Raw genomic sequence first — 19,761 nt, 5'->3', positions numbered from 1 at the left:
TTTGCATATTGAGAGTGCAGCCACAATGACAGGAAGATGTAAATTTTCATTAAGAATCCATTTGGAAACTCTGAAGATGTAGTGATACATTATTTCACAAAGTATCTCTCATGTAAGTCTGTATGTAGCTATGAATTCCATTTAAATGTTATCAAAATGATACAATGAATCTAAACAAAATACTCAAAACATTTAGCTTCATCTATTTGCAGTTTTTTATAAAGAAATGCTATGAGAATATCACTCTGCTGTTTCATACAAAAGTGTACTGGCTGTCCAAAGGAAATATTTGGCCTGAGTTTATGAGTTAAAACTAGAATGTCAAAAGTTTAGGGGGAACAATTTTCAACATGAAAATTCGTTCAATGCCAGTTACTGATTTTAAAAGATGGCTTATTTAATTGGTGTTCTGCAATCTGATGGACTTATTTCCAGCAATCCTTGATATTCATGGCAATTAACATACACTGACAAACTTTATGGATTCAAAGTGTTGGGAAATCAGAGGCTGAGAATGAGTCACTAGGGAGTCAGTGCTGTAATCTGAACCCACAAAGAGAATTACTAAAAGTGGGTAGAAGTGGGGTAGTGTGGGGTGTGTAGTAGGTAGAGCAAATACTGTGCATACCTGTGGAAGAGCTTCAATATTATTTTATTCAAAATCCATTCAAGTCATCACAGATAATTTAAGCATTACATGTGTCAATGAATGAAAAGGAAAAGGAATTCCATTTAACGAATGACTGCTCCTTTACAGTACAATTATTTAAATTCTAATTACATGTGATAAAGGAGCTCCTGTCAATCAGGAGGAATGGGCAATAAATACCCATCTGCCTTTCACTAATATGCCTACTTATACAGACAACATTGTCATCAATGACAATGACCGAGAATTTGAAAAGACCACCAATTTTAAAGGAACTGATCAGGAATTGCTTGAAATCATGTCCTGTATAACACCTATTTTTTTAAGTTACCTCGTTTCTTAGAAAAATATTTTAAAAATAATTTGGAAGTGTTACACACACTCAGTATGACTATCTTCCCTAATACTATATGTTTTATTTTAACATAATTCCATAAAAAGAAATTATTTATTAAATATAAATTTAATTATTTTAACATAATTCCATAAAGAAGAAGTTTAAACATGTTTCACCAACACTCAGATAAGACGCCCTCATGCCCCACCCAGTGTCCTATACAAATACAACCATCAGTTTCTATCTGTGCCATGAGATGAGAACAGCTGGGAAGCACTGAACTATCTACCGTATTCTCATTACCTAAAACCATTTGTTGAGTGAACGAGTGAATGCTGTAATACAGAAAATCAAACTTACAAAAAAACGAAACAGTCACACATTTTCACAAATTTATACAGCAGTTCAACTTTAAAGCTTCATTCAGCAAAGATAATAATCAAATAAACGTTCCAAGTTCCTTATACCATCAGCAAATTAGAATTCAAAAGAGTCACCAGTAAGATTACACTAATTATGTTCCAGGAAGACAAGCCAGTGTTCAAGCCAACTATAGTACTTAGTAGAATGCAGCATACATGACCTGCTCTGAAAAACTCATGAGTTGGCATAAAGAGAGTAATCCTAGGAATTTCTCATTCTGTAAAGAATAAGGAACAGCATTATCTATTTTTCCAGAGGAAATAAATCACAAAAGAATCCAAATAATTTATTTTTTAAATGACTGAATAATCTAATTCCCATCTATGTTTAATTTTACTTGGCTAAGAATACCAGGCCCAGAATACCAGCCCGGACTGAGAAACAAGGGCTTGAACTGGAGTGGGGGGAGGGGGGAGGCAGAAGAAAGGAGGAAAGAAAAAAAATTGGTGTAAAATATTAGAGATAAAACTCTTAGAAGAAAACAAAGGGATTAATCTTCATGAACTGGGATTTAGCAATGGATTCTTGGATACATCTCCAAAAGCAGGAGCAACAGAACAATATATAAATTGGGCTTCATCAAAACTAAAACTTTTGTGCATCAAAGGACATTACTGCATATGGAGTATACAGGGAAAAGAAAAACAAGTGAAAAGACAACCTACAGAACGGGAGAAAATATTCATATTATCATAATATATAAATATTACCAATGATAAGAGTTTAATCCAGAATATATAAAGAATTCAATTTGAAAAATTTTAATGGGGAAAAGACTTGAATGGACAACAGTAGAACAATTATGGAAGAAAATACACAAATAGCTGGTAAGCACATGAAAAGATGCTCAACTGTATCAGTCATTACGAAAATGCAAATTAAAATCAGAGATAACACTTCACACCCACTAGAACAACTATAATAAAGAAAATAGGAAGTAACAAGTATTGACAAGAATGTGGAAAATTGGAACACTCATTTGCTGGTGGGAATGCAAAATGGTACAGCCTCTATGGAAAACAGTTTGATGGTTCTTCAAAAAGGTAAACAGAATTACCATACGACTCAGCAATTCTACACCTAGATAGATGCCCAAAAGAACTGAGGGCAGGAACTGAAGCAGATTCTTGTAATGCTAATTTTGGTACAGCTAAAATTTGAACTACAATTAAAATAAACATTATCAGCTAACTTTACTCTTAATATGTTCACCAAAAAAATTTAAAAATTAAATTAAGAAAGAACCAAAAATTAGCAGACTTTATAAAGACTACAAATATTGACATTCTTGTACAGAGCTGCTAATAAATTTTGAAGCACTGAATAATTATATGACAGCCATATGTTAAGCTTTTTAAAAAATTTTAAGAAGTATATAGCTTATAAAGCTACTAACTTTTATAAAATTTATAAATGAATTTCCTGACATTCTAAAAGTAATCTATATCCCTCATTCTTGAACGAAAAATGCCCTCAAACTTTAAACCACAAATAAATATGTCAAAGAATACAGCAGTCTTTAATACTGGCAATTGGTTAGACAAAGGGAATATATTTGTATCTTAAAGGAAATAGCTAAATTTAAAATGGTGACTTTCAGTTCTTCATTTTTGAAAGAATTATTTAAAAGGTACAACATAAAGGAAAAAACAACTTTTATGGATGTGTACCTCATTGCTATAAGTTCACTATTTTAGAATGGGAAATAAAATGTATACACTTCTCTCTCTCTCTCTCTCTCTCTCTCTCTCTCTCTCTCTCACTTCTCTCTCTCTCTCTCTCTCTCTCTCTCTCTCTCACTCACACACACACACACACACACACACACACACATTTTAGATCCACTCAACTAAAAAGTTGTTGACAAATCAAAGTCACTGAATTCCAACTTAAGTAATTTTTAAAATACTGCTACTAAAGTACTAAAATAATTAACATGGTCATAGTAACACCTACTTACTGACACTTACTGTGTGAAAATTTATCATTTCTTGAAGGCTGTCAGAAAACTTGGTCAAACTTGTCTATGAGAAAGAAATCAAAAGAAAACCAAGTCATTTAACAGCCACTAAAGTAGGCCACAAAAATGTTACTTCAGCATTTCTGACAGAAAGATCAGCTTATATTGCAAACAATACCATTTATTTCCAAGGACAAACTCACCAGACCTCATGGGCATGCTCTACAGAGGTCAAGTCTACATGTAGCAACACAGAACCCTAGGAGAGTCAAAGCGTTAGTACTGCCCTATCAATGGTACTACGCTAGCAAATAGGAACGGCACACATAAACCTAACAGTAAAACTGAGTGTATCAAGACTGTGCCCATTTAGGCAGCTACAGATCAAATAATCATCAAACTATACCCACTTCTTCATTTTTCTTATTCCTCATGAAATAAATATCATAATACCACACAGGATAGCAAGGGGGCTAGGCTAACACCGCATCGCTAGCTGACCATTACGTCCCTATGCAGCACCGTGTGTGCAGTTGGATACTATTCTTAGGTGAACGCTCTCTGCCCGCCTCCACAAGCAGAGACTAGTAAGTACCCTCCTGTTCTCCCTGCTCAAGCCCTCGCGTAGATGCTTCAGCTCACCTAGTAGCAAGTAAACTTATATTCACAATGCAAATCAACCTTCAACTTCTAACGAATCAAGAAAAGAGAATTATACAAGATAGTACCAACAGGTGACAGCTTTTCTACTTCTAATTTGAAGGACTACTGTAACTCTTCGTAAGGCAAATGGATGTAATTGGTTAATGTCTTATAGCATTTATCACGTTAACTTATTTTAGAATACTAACCTCAACTACAGCGTCGTTACTAGAATACTGTGCCAGGTCGCGAATCCCATTCATGAACTGTTTATTTGCAACACAAAAGGCTTTTCCAGTATCAATCATCGCAATACAAAGCTTCACAAGCTGAAAAAGAAAAACATTACATCAGGTTGGAAATAATTTTACAAGTTATTTAGTTGAACAAGCAAATTCATAGGATAGTTGTACCAAAACAGTTGACTTTCCAGAATCCAGAAGTTGTCTGATAACAACAAAAAATCGGGGGTTATCACTTTGTGAGGGATATAAATGATAAATGTCTAACTATTACACCTGAAACTAATTTAAACAAAAATCATTTTATCAAGTCAAATTCTATCCCATACATTAATTCCATAAAAAAAGGGAACTTCAGGCAGAGCAAGCAGTATGATAAAAGTATGATAAAAGATATTCAAATTTTTAAAAAATTAATGGCATGTTGAAGGAAAATGTATGCTGGCTTAGTAATGCTGGTCATTTCAACGTCAGCCCATCAGAGCAAAATGTCTGAAGTGATTAATCAACCACACTCCTCCAATGCCGACTATTCTGGGTATTGTGCTGTCTTAGGACTAAATCTTTTTCTCTTTCTCTCGAGCTCTCTTTCTCTTTCATTCCTTTCTTCCCGCCTTCCCCCTATTTCTCTCTCTGCTTTTCATTCCTTTCTTTTCTGTCTCCCATTCATACACAGAATGTTTTCTTTAAACAAATAAAATCTTCAGTGAATGATAAATATAAAAAAAGATAAAAGTGAAGCTGTAGATGAAGGAGGGAAGAGTACTGAGGGGGTGGAAGGGAAGGAACACCAAGAAGAGGATAAAGAGCCCAGAAACACTTTAGAAAATACCTAAAGCAGGGGTGTCCAAACTTTTTTCAACGTTTTTCACCAAGGGCCATATGCAGTAAAATACACAAACAGCCGGGCCACTCACTCAAGGTGAAGTACGTATTGCCTCACCTGGGTTATTTAAGTAAATTAAACATATTTTTGGAATTTGCTGCAGGCCAATTAACAATGGATCCCGGGCAGGCCGCAGTTTGGACACCCCTGACCTAAGGATCTCAGGAATATAATTTAAAACTACCACCCTAGGGCCTTGAAAAAAAAGGAATTGAAAACAATCTCTGCTCTCAGGAGCTCTAATTCTAACCAGTAGACAAGAAGGTAAGTTCTACACAGCACAAACAAAACGCTACGCATGACCAAACCATACATGAGGGATCAAAGGAAGAACATCTCGCTAGGACCACTGTGGGGCTCAGGAAGGATCCTGGGAAGGGAGCACTTGAGGAAAGCCCTGAAGACCAACCGGAATTAGCCAATCTAATGCGGGTAACGGGAAGATACTACTTACTCTATAAAGAGCATTTGCTAAGGCCCAGGAATTTAGAGGGCAGGGCAAACCTAAGGCACTAAGTACCTTAGTGCAGTGTGAAAATGTGTGCAAGGGCCAGATCCGGACAAGCCTTGTGATGCTAAGGCGTTCACATTTTGTATGAAAGGAACTGGAAAACAAAGACATTAATTGGGTGAGTTGACCAGAGTTCCATTTTAGAATGATGACCTAAAAGGAGAAAAACTAAAGCCAGGGAAACAGAAAGAACAAAGATGAGGAGATTAAACCAAAAACCATGAGAGCCTGAATTAAAGCAGTATGCAGGAGAGAAGAGGAGAAACAAATGCAAGAATTACAGTCAAGTATCTTCTACAGTTCTGCAGACTATATCCTACAAAGGGGAAAAGTAGGGACTGACATCCAGCCTGCGCTCTGCTTGCGGAGGCCTACACCTGCTACAAAACACAATTTCGCAATTTCGCAGACACTATACTACCCAGCAAAGACTGTTTTAACAGTGTTGGGCCTGTAAGGTGGACCTGAGCTAGACGGGTCTGTGAGATCAGCCAAATGGAAAGTCTATCACACAACAGTGAAAATAGATGTTTGAAGCTCAAAAAACAGGAGTGTGCTACAGATACACATATAGGAGGCATCACCAAATAGTATCAGTGCTACAGCGCTGTATCCTAGTCAGAAAACACAGGGTAGAGCATGTAGTGATGACCCTACAAAAGGAGACTAAAAAAGAAGAGGGAAATGTAGGAGGAAAAGCAAGAGAATAATTTCACCAAAGTCAATAAAGAACAAAATATCAAAAGATGGATGATGAATAAGTTGAAAAATCCATAAAGGTCAAGTTTTAAAAGAGTTTGGTGATAAAGAGTCCCTAGCATCCCTGGCAAGAATAATTTTAGAAGAAAATGACTGGCAGGGAGGGTAGCCAGATTACACCCAGTTCTGAAATATAGATGAAGACATAATGATAGGTCAATGCTTCTCAATATATATTCTACAGAATATCCTGCAGGAACATTTTGTACCAAAATAAGGATTCTGTGATCAAATAAGTCTTGGAAACTCAATTTAAAAAGTTAAAAAGATTTCTTAATTACTAAACTTTTAAGAGTTTTTGATATATTAATGTATATTGTGAATCCTAGAGAGAGTTATATGATATACAGCATTTCTCAAAGACAATTGACATGGCATTTTCTTTGTCGGGAGCATTCTCATAGGACCAACGTTCCACAAAACCTAGTGTGAAAAATGCTAGCAGAGAATAATCTTTTAAATAGTTTGCTAATTACAAAATAATAAGTCTCAAAAACCAGAAAAAAAATAATTCTAAAATACATATGGAATAACCAACATGCAAGAAGAAAAAAACTGAAAAACAGTAATGGGGTGGGGACATTAGCCCTGTATGATATTAAAATAACAGATGCAGTAATTAAAAGTCTGATAATGGATGTGAGTAGACAAATTGAGCAGTGGAATAGAATACAGAGTCATGAAACAGATACAAATATTATGCAGTACTTGACTGAAGTAACATTCCAGCCAGTAGAGGGAAAAATTATCCAATAAATAACATAGGGACATTGGACAGCCATCTAAAGGGGGAAAGGAAAGAAAGAAACTAAGATGGATTCCAAACCCCCAAATTAATTTCAGATACAATAAAGATTTAAACATAGAACATTAAATTACAAAGTTTTTGCACAGTGAAGGAAACCATCGACAAGACAAAAACACAACCTTCTGAATGAGAAAAGATACTCACCAATGATACATTCAATAAGGGGCTAATATCCAAAATATACAAAGAACTCATACAACTCAACATAAAAAAAAAAATGCAATTAAAATATGGGCAGAGGCCCTGAACAGACATTTCTCCAAAGAAGACATACAGATCGCCAACAAATGAAAATATACTCAACATCACTAATCATCAGAGAAATGAAAATCAAAACCACATGAGATATCACCTCACACCTGTCACAATGGCTACTATCAAAAAGACAATCACAAGGGCTGTGGAGAAAAAGGAAGCCTTGTGCACCGCTGGTGGGATTGTCAATTAGTGCAGCCACTATGGAAAAACAGCATGGAGATTCCTCAAAAAATTGTAAGTAGAACTACCAAATGACCTAGCAATTCCACTTCTGGGTACATATCCAAAGAAAACAAAACCAATGATTCGAACAAGATACATGCACCCCTATGTTCACTGCATCATTTATAACAGCCAAGATATGAAAGTGACCTAGGTGTCCATCGATAGATGAATGGATACAAAAGAAGTTGTACATATACACAAATGGAATCTTATTCAGCCATGTTGCAACAATACGGATGGAACCTGAAAGTATTCTATTAAGTGAAGTAAGGTAGAAAGAGAAAGACAAATACCATATGATTTCACTTATACATGGAATCTAAAAAACAAAACGAATGAACAAACAAAACAGAAACCAACTCTTAGATACAGAGAACGAACTGATGGTTGCCAGAGGGGAGTGGGATGGAGAGTTGGGCACAGAGGAAGGGGACGAAGAAGTGCAAACTTCCAGTTACAAGTCATGGGAATATAATGTACAGCATAGGGAACAGAGTCAATAACATCGTAATTACTACATGTGGCAACAAATGGTTACTAGCCTGCCTGTGGTGATCACTTTGTAAGGTACAGAAATGTTGAATCACTATTTTGTACACTTGAAACTAACGTAATACTGTATGTTTTAAGTCAACTATAATACAAATCAATCAGTCAATGGATCCACAAGGTTCAGGGCTCAGCCGGCTCAGGTTCAAATCTTGCTGCCATACTTAACCATCAAAGTGATCCTGAGTGACCCTTACCTCAGCAAGACTCAGTTTCTTCTGTATGTTTCAATAACCAATGATACTAAAACATGCAAGGTTACTACAAAATGACTAAGATAATGCACATAGAGACCTTAGCACAAACTGCTACTAGTATATGGTAACTATTCAACAAAGATTTGTCCTTCCTTGCCACAGGTGAGGTTTTCTTTTGTTTTTGTTCAAGAGAAACTTGAACATCTTTATTTACTTAAAATAAAGAGGTAGTAGAGAAGGGAAAGGAGAGAGATGGCTAAAGCAAAGTCCTGAGGAGCTAAGAGTCTGGGACTGCACAGGAGAAAGGATGCTTTTATCACTTGAATGGGAGAAAAAAACAGAAAAAGGTAAGGACAGAGTCTGTTAAGTTTCAAGATCAGGGGCAAGAAATAAAGGTGTTCCCACCAAAGGAAAGAAGAGTCGAGGTCATCTACTGAGAATAAAAAGTAAGGTAGTAAGTCCTTGAAAAAAGAGAAAAGTATAAGAGCTGCTAAAGGTAACAAGATAACTCGATTGAACCTTAGAAAGAATTACTTTGCATCAAAAATTCCAGGATTATATTACTCCACCAAATTGGTTTCACCAAACAGTTGTATAACATCTCCTGTAGGACTTTATAGCCCAAATATGAGATAGAGAATATAGATGATTAGACTAATATAGCGAGAATTCTGTTATGGAAGGGAAATGAGGCTCTCCAGAAGCGAAATAATGTTATAATAAAATTAAGAGTAACCTGAAAGGGTTTATGGCAGTATTATTCATGATAACCAAAAAGTAGAAACAACCCAAATGTCCATCAATCAATGAACGGATAAACAAAATGTGGTATACTCAAACAATGGCATATTATTCAGCCATAAAAAAGAAATGTTGGAAAACGTTACATACAATATGGACAGACAAATCTTAAAAACATTATGCTATGTGAAGGAAGTCAGTCACAAAAGGCCAAATATTGTATGATTCCAGTTATATGAAATGTCCAGAATAAGCAAATCCATAGAGACTGGAAGTAGAATAGTGGTTGCCAGAAGATATAGGGAGAGGGAAATTGGGAGTGACTACTAACAGGTACAGGGTTCCCTTTTTGGGAGATGATGAAAATGTTCTGGAATTAGATAGTGATGAGGGTTGCACAGCAGTGTGAATATATTCAAAACTACTGAATTGTATTGTAAAAATGCTGAATGTTAAGTTAGGTGAATTTTATCTCAATAGAAAATTACCAAAAAAAATTACATTGAAAGGGAAATGAATTTAAATGGGACCTGAAATATCAGAAGTGAACAGAATGAAAGACTGGGGTCTGGATGAGCTTGAAGAACCGAAGCAGTAGAAGCAAAGACTGAAACTGGAAGGACTGGTGACATGAGTCAGAAAGTGAGGTATCAGCATTCCAGACCTGAGAGATTAGAACTTTTAGTGAGGCATCGAATATGACCATGAAAATAGGTATCAGAATTAGAAAAGAGGTCACTAGCATAGGAATTGAAGAGAAAATGAAATTGTCATGTAGCAGAACCATATATACACTGCAGCAACCAAGGAGGAAAGACTGACTTGGTGAAAGATATATTTTGCCAGCTGGCAAAATCCTTATTAGGTAAGTTCGGACTGATATATAACTGAATAACAACATAAGCCTACAAAGAGGGAAGACTTTTACCTAAGAGTAAAAGTAAATGTCAAATTAGTCAAAATTATCAAACTAGCAGCCCCAATTCATTCAACAGTTTTTCACTAAAGCGATAACTATGTCATAGGCGCTTTGCCAGATGATGGAAAAACAAACAACTTATTTGCTGACCATCCTTGAGTAAGTAACATCCTAAGTCTCATTTTTTCTCATATGCAAATTGGGTATAATATCAACTCTGCAACATTGTTGTGAAGGTTGGAGCTAATATAAGTAAAACACAGGACTCATTATATACTTAGTGCACAAGAAATGAGAGGGGTTTTCCCCCCTTTAAAAACAGTCTGTCTTCAAGGAGCTAATAGTCTGTTGAAAAGACACCATCATCATTAATATTTATTTAGAACTTACCATTTGCAAAGAACTGTGCCAAACACTTAAATGCATTAACACATCTTATTCTCATAATAACCCTATTAGATGAATATTCTTATTTTCCCCAGTTTGGAGATGAAGAAAGTGAGGAATAGGAAGATTGAGGAACCTGCCAAGGCCATACAGTTTAATAAGTGGTAGAGCCTAATTCAAATGCAGCCCTGTTCCAGGCTTTGTGCTATTAACTACTAGACTGCGCTAAAAACCCAAACTTACAATAATATTATATTACTTTAAATGGAAATATGTACAAGAAGCAATGCAATACAAGAAAAAGAACCTAAGTTTTGTAGTACTTGTGCTGTGATTTAAAAAGGCATCTGCTTAACAAATAGGGAACAAGCATTCCAGTGAAAAGATGCAACAGATACAGATATTCTATCCCAATGGCAACTGTGATGCCCTGAGATGTTGCCAATGCCCAAATACCTGGCAGAATGGACAAACAGTTGGACCCAGTAAAGCAATGCCACTCATTAGGCATTATTCACCAGGAAGAGTGTAACTATTGGTGGCATATAGTATAAGCAAAATAAATAGAAGCTAAGTCATCAAGCTAGTTGAACCTGTTGCTGGCATGATTTACAATGATATTACAGGTGAAACTTGCCCTGCACAAAGTTATGAAATCACTAAACTGGTCTTCAGCAACCCCTTCCCCTGCACTAATCTTTCAGTGTCACCACCTTCAATAACAACCATTTCTTACTTGCCTTAGGCTCTCTTCTCTATGCTAACTCCCCATAATTCTAAAGCAAAAAGGATAGATAATAGTTTAAGAATTTAGGAGGGTACATTTAATAAGGGATCAAGATCTTAAATGACAGAAATGTAAAAGTAGCTATGGAACTTCTCTTTGGGTAGAAGATGGTATTTTAAAAGAAGTCAAAATTTCCATGACGCCCTTAGTAGCCCTTTAGGTTAATATACTCTAGAAATGGTTTAAAGTTCTTATTAGTGAATGCCAATATTTTTAATAACTTGTTTTAGATTTGAATCTTCTGGGTTTAGAATTCTACCAGTCTCCCAACCCCAACCAAATGATATAAAGGAAAAAAATAGCTGCTGATAAAAGCAAAATCATTAACAAAAATTCTGTCAGTGGATTCTTTTTAGACACTTTAAATTTTGAGGTTTCCCCACACACACAAAATGTTTCATGATTTTGATACAGTTCTACCCAAACAGAATAGATATCTCATTATACTACTCTGCGATTCTTTAAAAAGCCTTGCCCTTCTATCTACTCTCTCATAAATCTACCAGAAAAATCAAAACTACATCCTCTGTTGCCAACCCTAAAGGTTTAAAAACTATGTCCCAAAGAGTACTTAAAAATAAATATAATACCTCAGAGTAAAATAATAACAATAACCCCATATATTTAATTTTAAGTGAAAAATAAAGTTTTTGAAAATAATATCCTTACCAAAAATTATAACATTAATGTCTTTAAACACTTGCCTGGGCTTGCTAGTGTTCCTCAGAAAATTTCCAAGTGGCATGTGCTCCCCCAATATGGATCAAGAAGTGTGTGGTGCACAAGAAGCACACTGAACTGAGAATAAAAACATATGGGCACTAACCCTGGTTCTGCCTCTTCTAACTGTGGTATGAAGCAAGCCAGTCCCCTTCACGTCCTGGCCTTCAGTATCCTCATCGATAAAATGGGAATACCACTTGTCCCACCTTGCTCACAGGATTATTGTAAAAATCCAAAAACATACTGCCCAACAAAGTGCTTTGAAAACTATAGAGTACTGCACAAAAATAATTTCTTACTAAACATTTTCTAAAATTTTGATTTGTTTTACATATGTAGCTAATAATACTGATTTATATCGTTTCTACTCTATTTACATTATATATATACATATATTTCATGATTTCAAAGCACTTAAAAATCTTCAGCCTAATTAACATATCCTTTATGTCCTTGCTACTCAACGTGCAGTTCTGAGACAAGAGCGCAGCCATCACCTGGAATCTAGTGAGAAACAGAGAATCTCAGGTACCCCAGACTTACTCAATCAGGATCTGTATTTTCACAAGGTTAGAGTCCCAGGGGATTCCTATGCACAGTGAGATTTGAGAAGCACGGCTTTACATAACAATACCATTTACAATAATAATTATATAAACAGAAAATTTTCAAAAAAGGTATTTCAAATATACGCATTTGATTTATCTCCAAAAATTTTAAAAGACATTTCTTTTATTTATTAATTAACTTTATTTTTTAGAGCAGTTTTAGACTTACATAAAAATTAAACAGAAAGCAGAGTTGCTATATACTCCCTGCCCATCCCGCCGCCTGCAGCTTCCCCAATAACATCTTTCATTGACTAGTATGTCACAGTTGTTATAACTGATGAGTCAATATTGATACATTATTAACTAAAGTCCATAATTTACATTAGGGTTTACTCTTTGTGTTGTACATTTGCATGGGTTTTGCCAATGAATAATTATGTATCCACTGTTACAGTGTCAGACAGAATAGTTTCTCTGTCTTTTATTTTTATTATTTTTAATTAAAGTTTATGGGAATGACTATTGTTAGCAAAGTTACATAGGTTTCAAGTGTACAATTCTGTATTACATCATCTATATATCACATTGTGTGTTCACCACCCAGAGTCGGTTTTCCTTCCATCACCATATATATGATCCCCTTTACCCTCATTTACCACCACCCCCCTACCCCCTTACCCCCTGGCATTTCACTAAACAATGGTTACTTAAATCAGAAGCCATGTCGTACTCATTCCCATATTTCTGCCTGTTATATACCTGACAATGTTTTTTGGGTAGAAGCAAAAAAGGATTATTAATAATTAATATAAAAGACAGGAATCAATGTACATTTAGCCTTACATAGAATATGATCACTTAATATCAATTATTAAACATATGTTAAGCATTTCTGGCAATAGCTTTTAAAAATGGACTGAGTATTTTAAATTTTATATTTGAACATGGCCACACCCAAATTTGTAAACAGGAATGGTCAGATTATGTATAATGTTCATTAAGCATAAAAAAGATCAGTGCAATCTTTTATCTTTTTGATGAAGAAGGAAACAAACTCCCAGCAATATAAAGACTGTCTAGTGAGCTATTAAGTCAAACGTGGTTCAAATTCTTGCTCTGGGACTGAGTTTTTCAACAAGCTACTTACTGTCTCTTGCCTCAATTTCCTCATGCGTAAAATTGGGACAATAATAGCATTTACCCTCATAGAAATAAAAGAAGTAACAATGTGAACTACCTGGTATTTAGAGGCACAAATCATTATTTATGGAAAACTAAAGTTAACGTTTTAAAAAGCTGAAATAGTAAAATTTACCTTATCGAGTTTTAGTTCCAATTCTGCCACATCTCCTTCTACTTCTTCCAAAGCAGCTCTAGAAAAATTAAATATAAAATAAGTTATTTTATGTGTTTAAATGTATACTTTATTCTTGAAAAATAACTCTAACTAAAAAAATACATATGAATGCTTAAAAATCACACTTCACATAAATAATTACTTCAGGATGAAATATGAATAGTTCATAATCATGCAATACAACAGACAATACAATTATTGTTTAAGGTAATGAGTGAACAACACATTTGGCTGATTTACTCAAAGCATTTATATTATTCCAATTAATAACACCAATTAGAACTATTAGATTGGTGCAAAAGTAATTGAGGTTTTTGCAATTTTTTTTTAACCTTTTAAACTGCAATTACTTGCACACCAACCTAATATTTCACTGTGTTCTTTTTTTTAAAACTAGTCCAGCAGTTGTAGCAAATATACCACATTAATGCAAGATGTTAATAATGAAAAACTGGGAGTGTGTATATGGGAACTCTATACTTTCTGTGCAATTTTTCCCTAAATCTAAAACTATTCTGAAAAATAAAGTATATTAAAATTTTTAAAATAATTGAAAAATAAAAATGAAGCCCTTTATAATCATATACTCACGGAACCTGAAAATTTATCTTAGAGGTTCTTTAACATTTCACCTTTTCTAAAAAATAAAAAACATTCTCTCCTTGGTCATCTAAGATGTGTCTGAAAACTTATAGCAATAGCTAAGTAACTAGTGTTTCAGGCAGCCTGGTTAATTGCTAAATATTCCTTATTATTTTAAAAAAAGATATATGGAAAGAGCACGGTCTCAGTTCAAATTATGTTCCACCACTCACTTATCTGAGACCAAGGTATTTTATCATATGTAAAAGTAGTAAAGAAACACCTATTTACAAGAGTTGTAAAGGTTAACTGATGGACTGTCCATATCATATATACTGTGACACAAGGAACACAATCAGTAAAAGCTTCTTTCTCTCTCTTATCCCTGCATCCTGAGGTGAGTTTTGCCTCCTTATTACTTAATATTCACTAATTCAAGAGAACCACTCTGGAACATGTGGTTTAATAAATGAATGGATAAATGAAACAGAACAACCTACACAGCCTTCCAATATTAGATGACAGATATTATTCCTTTCCAACTCTCCAAAATATTTATTGAGCACATGACTTTTATGAAAGTGCAAAGCATTAAAGAAGCCAAGACTGTAGATCCCATGCTCCATAGCTTAAAATTTAAAAATGTTTAATTAAAATCTGAAAGTTACACACATATTAACAATGAAAGGAAACATGATTAAGTAGCAAAATAAGAAAAAAAAACATAAAATCATGTTAAAATATATTAAAAGAAAGGGGGAAAAACAGAAGGCAGTCACAAAGTCTCACAGTATTGTGAGCAGGAGTCAGCAAACTACAGTCTGTCAGGCAAGTTTGGACCATAACCTGTTTTTACAGCCCATGAGTTACAAGTGGTTTTTACATTTTTAAATGGTTGAAAAAAATCAAAAGAAAAATAATATTTAATGACATGTAAAAAATATATTAAACTTAAATTTCAGTGTCCATAAATAGTTTTTCAGAAACACAGCCCAGCTCATCCATTTACATATTGTCTGTGGCAGCTTTTATAACATAATGGCAGAGTTGTGTAGTTGGAAGAAAGACAATATAACCCACAAAGCCTAAATAAAATATTTACTACTATTTGTCCCTTCACAGAAAAAGTTTACTGATTCCTTATTATGAATAGCAAATACAAGAAAGAACATGAATGAAAATCCCTTCTCATATATGAAATACACACAAGAAATTAATTTCTAGGACTTGGTTCTGGTTAGCTGTATCTTGAGAAGCTAAATAAGCCCAGAATTCAGGGGAAAAAGTCACTTTATTTTTAACAGTAACACCTTCATTCTTTTATCTATTCATGCATCACAGTTTTTTATGATCAACTCAGATCATAACTTTTTATGACCAACTTAATATAAACAATTATTTGAAAGAAATAACAAGTGTAATAAAGAATTCTTCTACCCATACATTTGAGATCCTTAAAAAAAATAAACTACTTCCACTCCAACCTTGGTAATATCCTTAAAATGAAATTAATAATCTAAGACTAAGTCACATGATGATGTCATCTAAAACGCAACAGGATATTCAAGATTACTAATAAGCACATGAATATTCTCAAACAATTAAAGATGGATTTGAGGCTCTAAATTGTAACTACTTTTTTTGATAAAGAATTATCAACAAGATAAAATAAATATTCAAACCATATAGTAGAGATTTTGAAACTAACCTCTATATTCCTTGTTTTACATAACAGGTATAGTCCTAAAAGTGGCATATAAATAGAATAACTATTTAGATACTCAGAGGAGTTGTCTCTATGCCCATCATGGTACCTACCGTGGCCAACCAACTTCCTCTTTCTGCTCTACAGCCTTATCCACTGTGGGCAATGCTGGGCTATTCTTTGCGAAGACAGGACAATGGCTGGATCAGGGACAGCCGATGACCCAAGGGCAGCCCTGTAACTCAATAGGTAGCAAAACTAGGTGAACAACGCCCCCCCCCCATCTATGAGATGGCTCCCTATGGGTTTTGACCAGAGAACACAGAGAATGCACAGCCTGGAAACCTGCTTTTTAAAACAAATCTCTTTATTAAATCCTTTTGTAATGTGAGTGTGGCCACCCCTTATTTTGTTCAGTAAGTTCTGGGTCCTTTATAATTTGGTCTCTTTAACAACTTTATGTTGAGAAGCAATGGAATGGAGTTTTTAAAAACTGCCTGTGTTTGAATTCATGTTTCACTTTGTACTAGCTATGTAATGTTGAACTAATTCTCTGTGTTTCAATTTCATCTACAAAATACAAATAACAGCCTCTCCCATAGAGATATGTGACAATTAAATTTTAAAATGCATATAAAAACCTGACACTCAGTAAGTACTCGCTCAATGTCAACTATAATTATAGTGTTCAAGGAAATGCACGCTCTCTTTTCATTTTTACGGGGCCAAGAGGGAAGGAAGCAGTAGTAAGATTAAGTTCTCACATACTTCCAACAAGATTTTGAAATGGTTTGAAAAGGGAGCAAAAAAATCTTACAAGAGGCCTATGATTAGCAAATAAAACAGCAAGTCCAAATTCCTTTAAGAGAAAACACTTCAATACTGTTGCCCTCTTCCAAAAATTATACATCAAATACACACTGGAGTCTTCTCCTTCATAACTTCACTCTAGACCACAACACTATGTAATATGACAAAATATTATTTGAAAATCCACTTGGTTTTTCAGGGTTATCAAGGTCACTTCTATCGAGTCCCCTAGGACCTTACAGAGAATTGACACTGCAATCAGTATGAAGGAGAGTTAAGGCTCTGAACGTACATTTATTATACACAATAACAACAAGCCACATTTTTTAAAGTCTGTGCCTTTATTTTTGAGGCATCTCAGTGAAATTAAAAAGGTCTTTCTTCCCAAATGTTACGTTTAAAATGTTGTAACTCCTCCTATGTGCTCAGATTGATCTATTAGGCAAACCTGGCAATACCCATGAGAAATTCAGTCCTGTAATGGAAAAGCGAATAGTTGAAAAACAAACTAGAAATGGAAACCAAATTTTAGTCTCTCTATCTACTACCATGAGTCCCTGAGAAAATCATTTAATCTCTCCAGACCTCAGTTCTCTCATCCATAAAAAGTAAGGAATGGACTAGATCATCTGTAATATCACGTCCAGATCTGAACATTCTATTATTCTGGAACGAGCATTCAAAGGAAAGTTAAAACATGGATTTGATTATCTTCTCTAAGCAAGATTTTCTCCAGGCCCTCACGTGTGCTTTCAACATAGTTATAGGAGAAAAAAGAAAAGAAAAGAAAACGCTTCTAAACCATGAAAACCCTCACCAAACTTTATATTGTTTCACTCATCCCTTTAAAGAGCTCTTTCATGTACTTCTTAAAAGGCAAGATAATGAATACAGATAAAAGAGTGTTTTTTGAGTTTGTTGTTTAGTTTAACATTTTAGGGGGAAGAAAATTATCTTCTGTCCACACACGGATCTTTCTGAGCAAGCTCCATTATATTTTTAAAGATTGTAAGCATTATTCTGCCATTTCCCAGAGGAAAAAAGAATTTAAAAAAAAAAAAGTAGTGAAAGTAACATGTACCTCCTTTGCCATCCAGTTGTCCCCTGCAGAGATACACAGTATCCAAAGTAAACCTTCAAGGCCAAAGAGTCCAAGTGAATGAATAGCATACTCTGAAGACATTATTCAGGTATCAATAACCCCACGAGTCCAAGTTCATCCAAAAAAAAAAAGGTAATAGCTATGTACAGTGTCAGATGGGTAGTGGACTTGGGGGGGAGGGGTTATCACATTGTGAGGTATATAAATGTCTAATCATTATGCTGTTTTGTACACCTGAAACTAATAAAAAAAGAGAGAGAGAAAAAAAGGTAATCCTCTTAAAATATTCTCCAGACCATCATCCTGCATAGAGAAGTGGGGGTGAAAGAAGGGGAGAAGTATGGGATCTTCTGTTCCTCTGTTCTTGGAGCTCCAGATTCACTCCTTAACAGGGGTGTGATTTCAGTAGTCACTTCCAGAATTTGCACAGCAGATAGGAGCTATATACAAAGTTATTTTTTTATCATGGGAGTTATTTTTTTTCAATCATGGCAAATACTATTTATAGGAAACTAAGGAAATAATGTTTTATTTTGATCAGATAGGAAATTAGATTTTACACACACACACACACACACACACACACACACACACCAGTACTAGTTTGGAAAGCTATGTTTCCATGTCACCCTTCCTCATCTAACAGCCGGAATTTCGTGTCCAGGGAGTTACCATATGCAAACAGGTGAAATGGCACTATGATTACAGTTGCAGTCACATCGTTCTACTGTGCCATAAAAGAATGTAGTGGCAGCAGAGATGGGCCATCTATTATGTTGGGATCAGTAAGTCAACAGTGACATATGACCGGTTAACAGTCCCTTCCAGTTTTCACAGTAGACGGTGTAAAATTAAAAGGAAGGCATTAGTCATCTGAAGAGGGGTACGGGCACTTTAATGAGAAAAAAGAGGGTTAAGAAAAAAATAAAAACTTACAGACTATATAATATTGTCTTCAAGTGGGCCCAGAAAAATAAAAGCTGAAGAAGACATTTCTGTCTTGAAATCACAACAAACTCAGGCAGGTCTACTTCAAAAATAACTTTTGAAGCTGACTTTCTACAAAGGCAATCTATTCCCAAGAATTTTCATCCTTGTAGTAGGTTTTGACTGGATAAGAAAATAAAGTAGTTACCATCACTATTTAAAGGATTAAAATCAAATTTTCACCTAAAGCAGTTAAACTGCAATGTTTGTCATATTAGTGGTCTGTCACGGGCAATACCTTTAGGGAAAAGAGAACACTATAAACTTCCTGGTTTATAACAGGGAGAGAGATAAGATTTCTCTAAGAAAAGAACACTGTGACTGATAATAGTATCAGGATGACCAAGTATAAGGTGGGACTACCAGCAGACACACTGAGAGAAAGCAAGGTGATAGGGACATCTAGGATGAGTCACAGACAAAACTGCCAAAAATTATCATCAGAGACCTGCCAAATGCCCCCCTTTCACAGCTGTTCCCCATTACCCTTTTCAGGAATTGGAGATGGTATTTAAGGCTCAAGTTATACTGCAAATCAGAGCAGTAGGTACGTAACTAAATACTGGGCCTTTCAGGGTTCTCTCCATGACGTATCATGGGCTGATAAATAAATCATATCTATTACTTTCCCAGACTCTTCCATTAACAAAAAAAATTCCTATTA

General features: G+C 35.0%; 1 protein-coding gene across 7 annotated transcripts in view; it reads right to left on the bottom strand.

Moving 5' to 3' along the window:
* Nucleotides 1-19,761, bottom strand: part of ACAP2 (ArfGAP with coiled-coil, ankyrin repeat and PH domains 2) — a 127,081-nt gene that overhangs the window by 60,770 nt on the left and 46,550 nt on the right. For all 7 annotated transcript variants that reach the window (XM_033127626.1, XM_033127637.1, XM_033127647.1 and 4 more), the window contains exons 2-4: nt 13,870-13,927; nt 4,221-4,340; nt 3,380-3,433 (exon numbers count right to left, since the gene is read on the bottom strand). In XM_033127626.1, coding sequence (XP_032983517.1) covers nt 3,380-3,433; nt 4,221-4,340; nt 13,870-13,927 — 232 coding nt within the window. The remainder of the gene's footprint in view (nt 1-3,379; nt 3,434-4,220; nt 4,341-13,869; nt 13,928-19,761) is intronic.

The sequence above is a fragment of the Rhinolophus ferrumequinum genome, chromosome 2 (assembly GCF_004115265.2).
Source record: "Rhinolophus ferrumequinum isolate MPI-CBG mRhiFer1 chromosome 2, mRhiFer1_v1.p, whole genome shotgun sequence".
In the NCBI taxonomy this organism is placed as follows: Eukaryota; Metazoa; Chordata; class Mammalia; order Chiroptera; family Rhinolophidae; genus Rhinolophus; species Rhinolophus ferrumequinum.
Note: the sequence above shows the minus strand (reverse complement) of the source record. Positions and strands in the feature narration are given on the sequence as shown.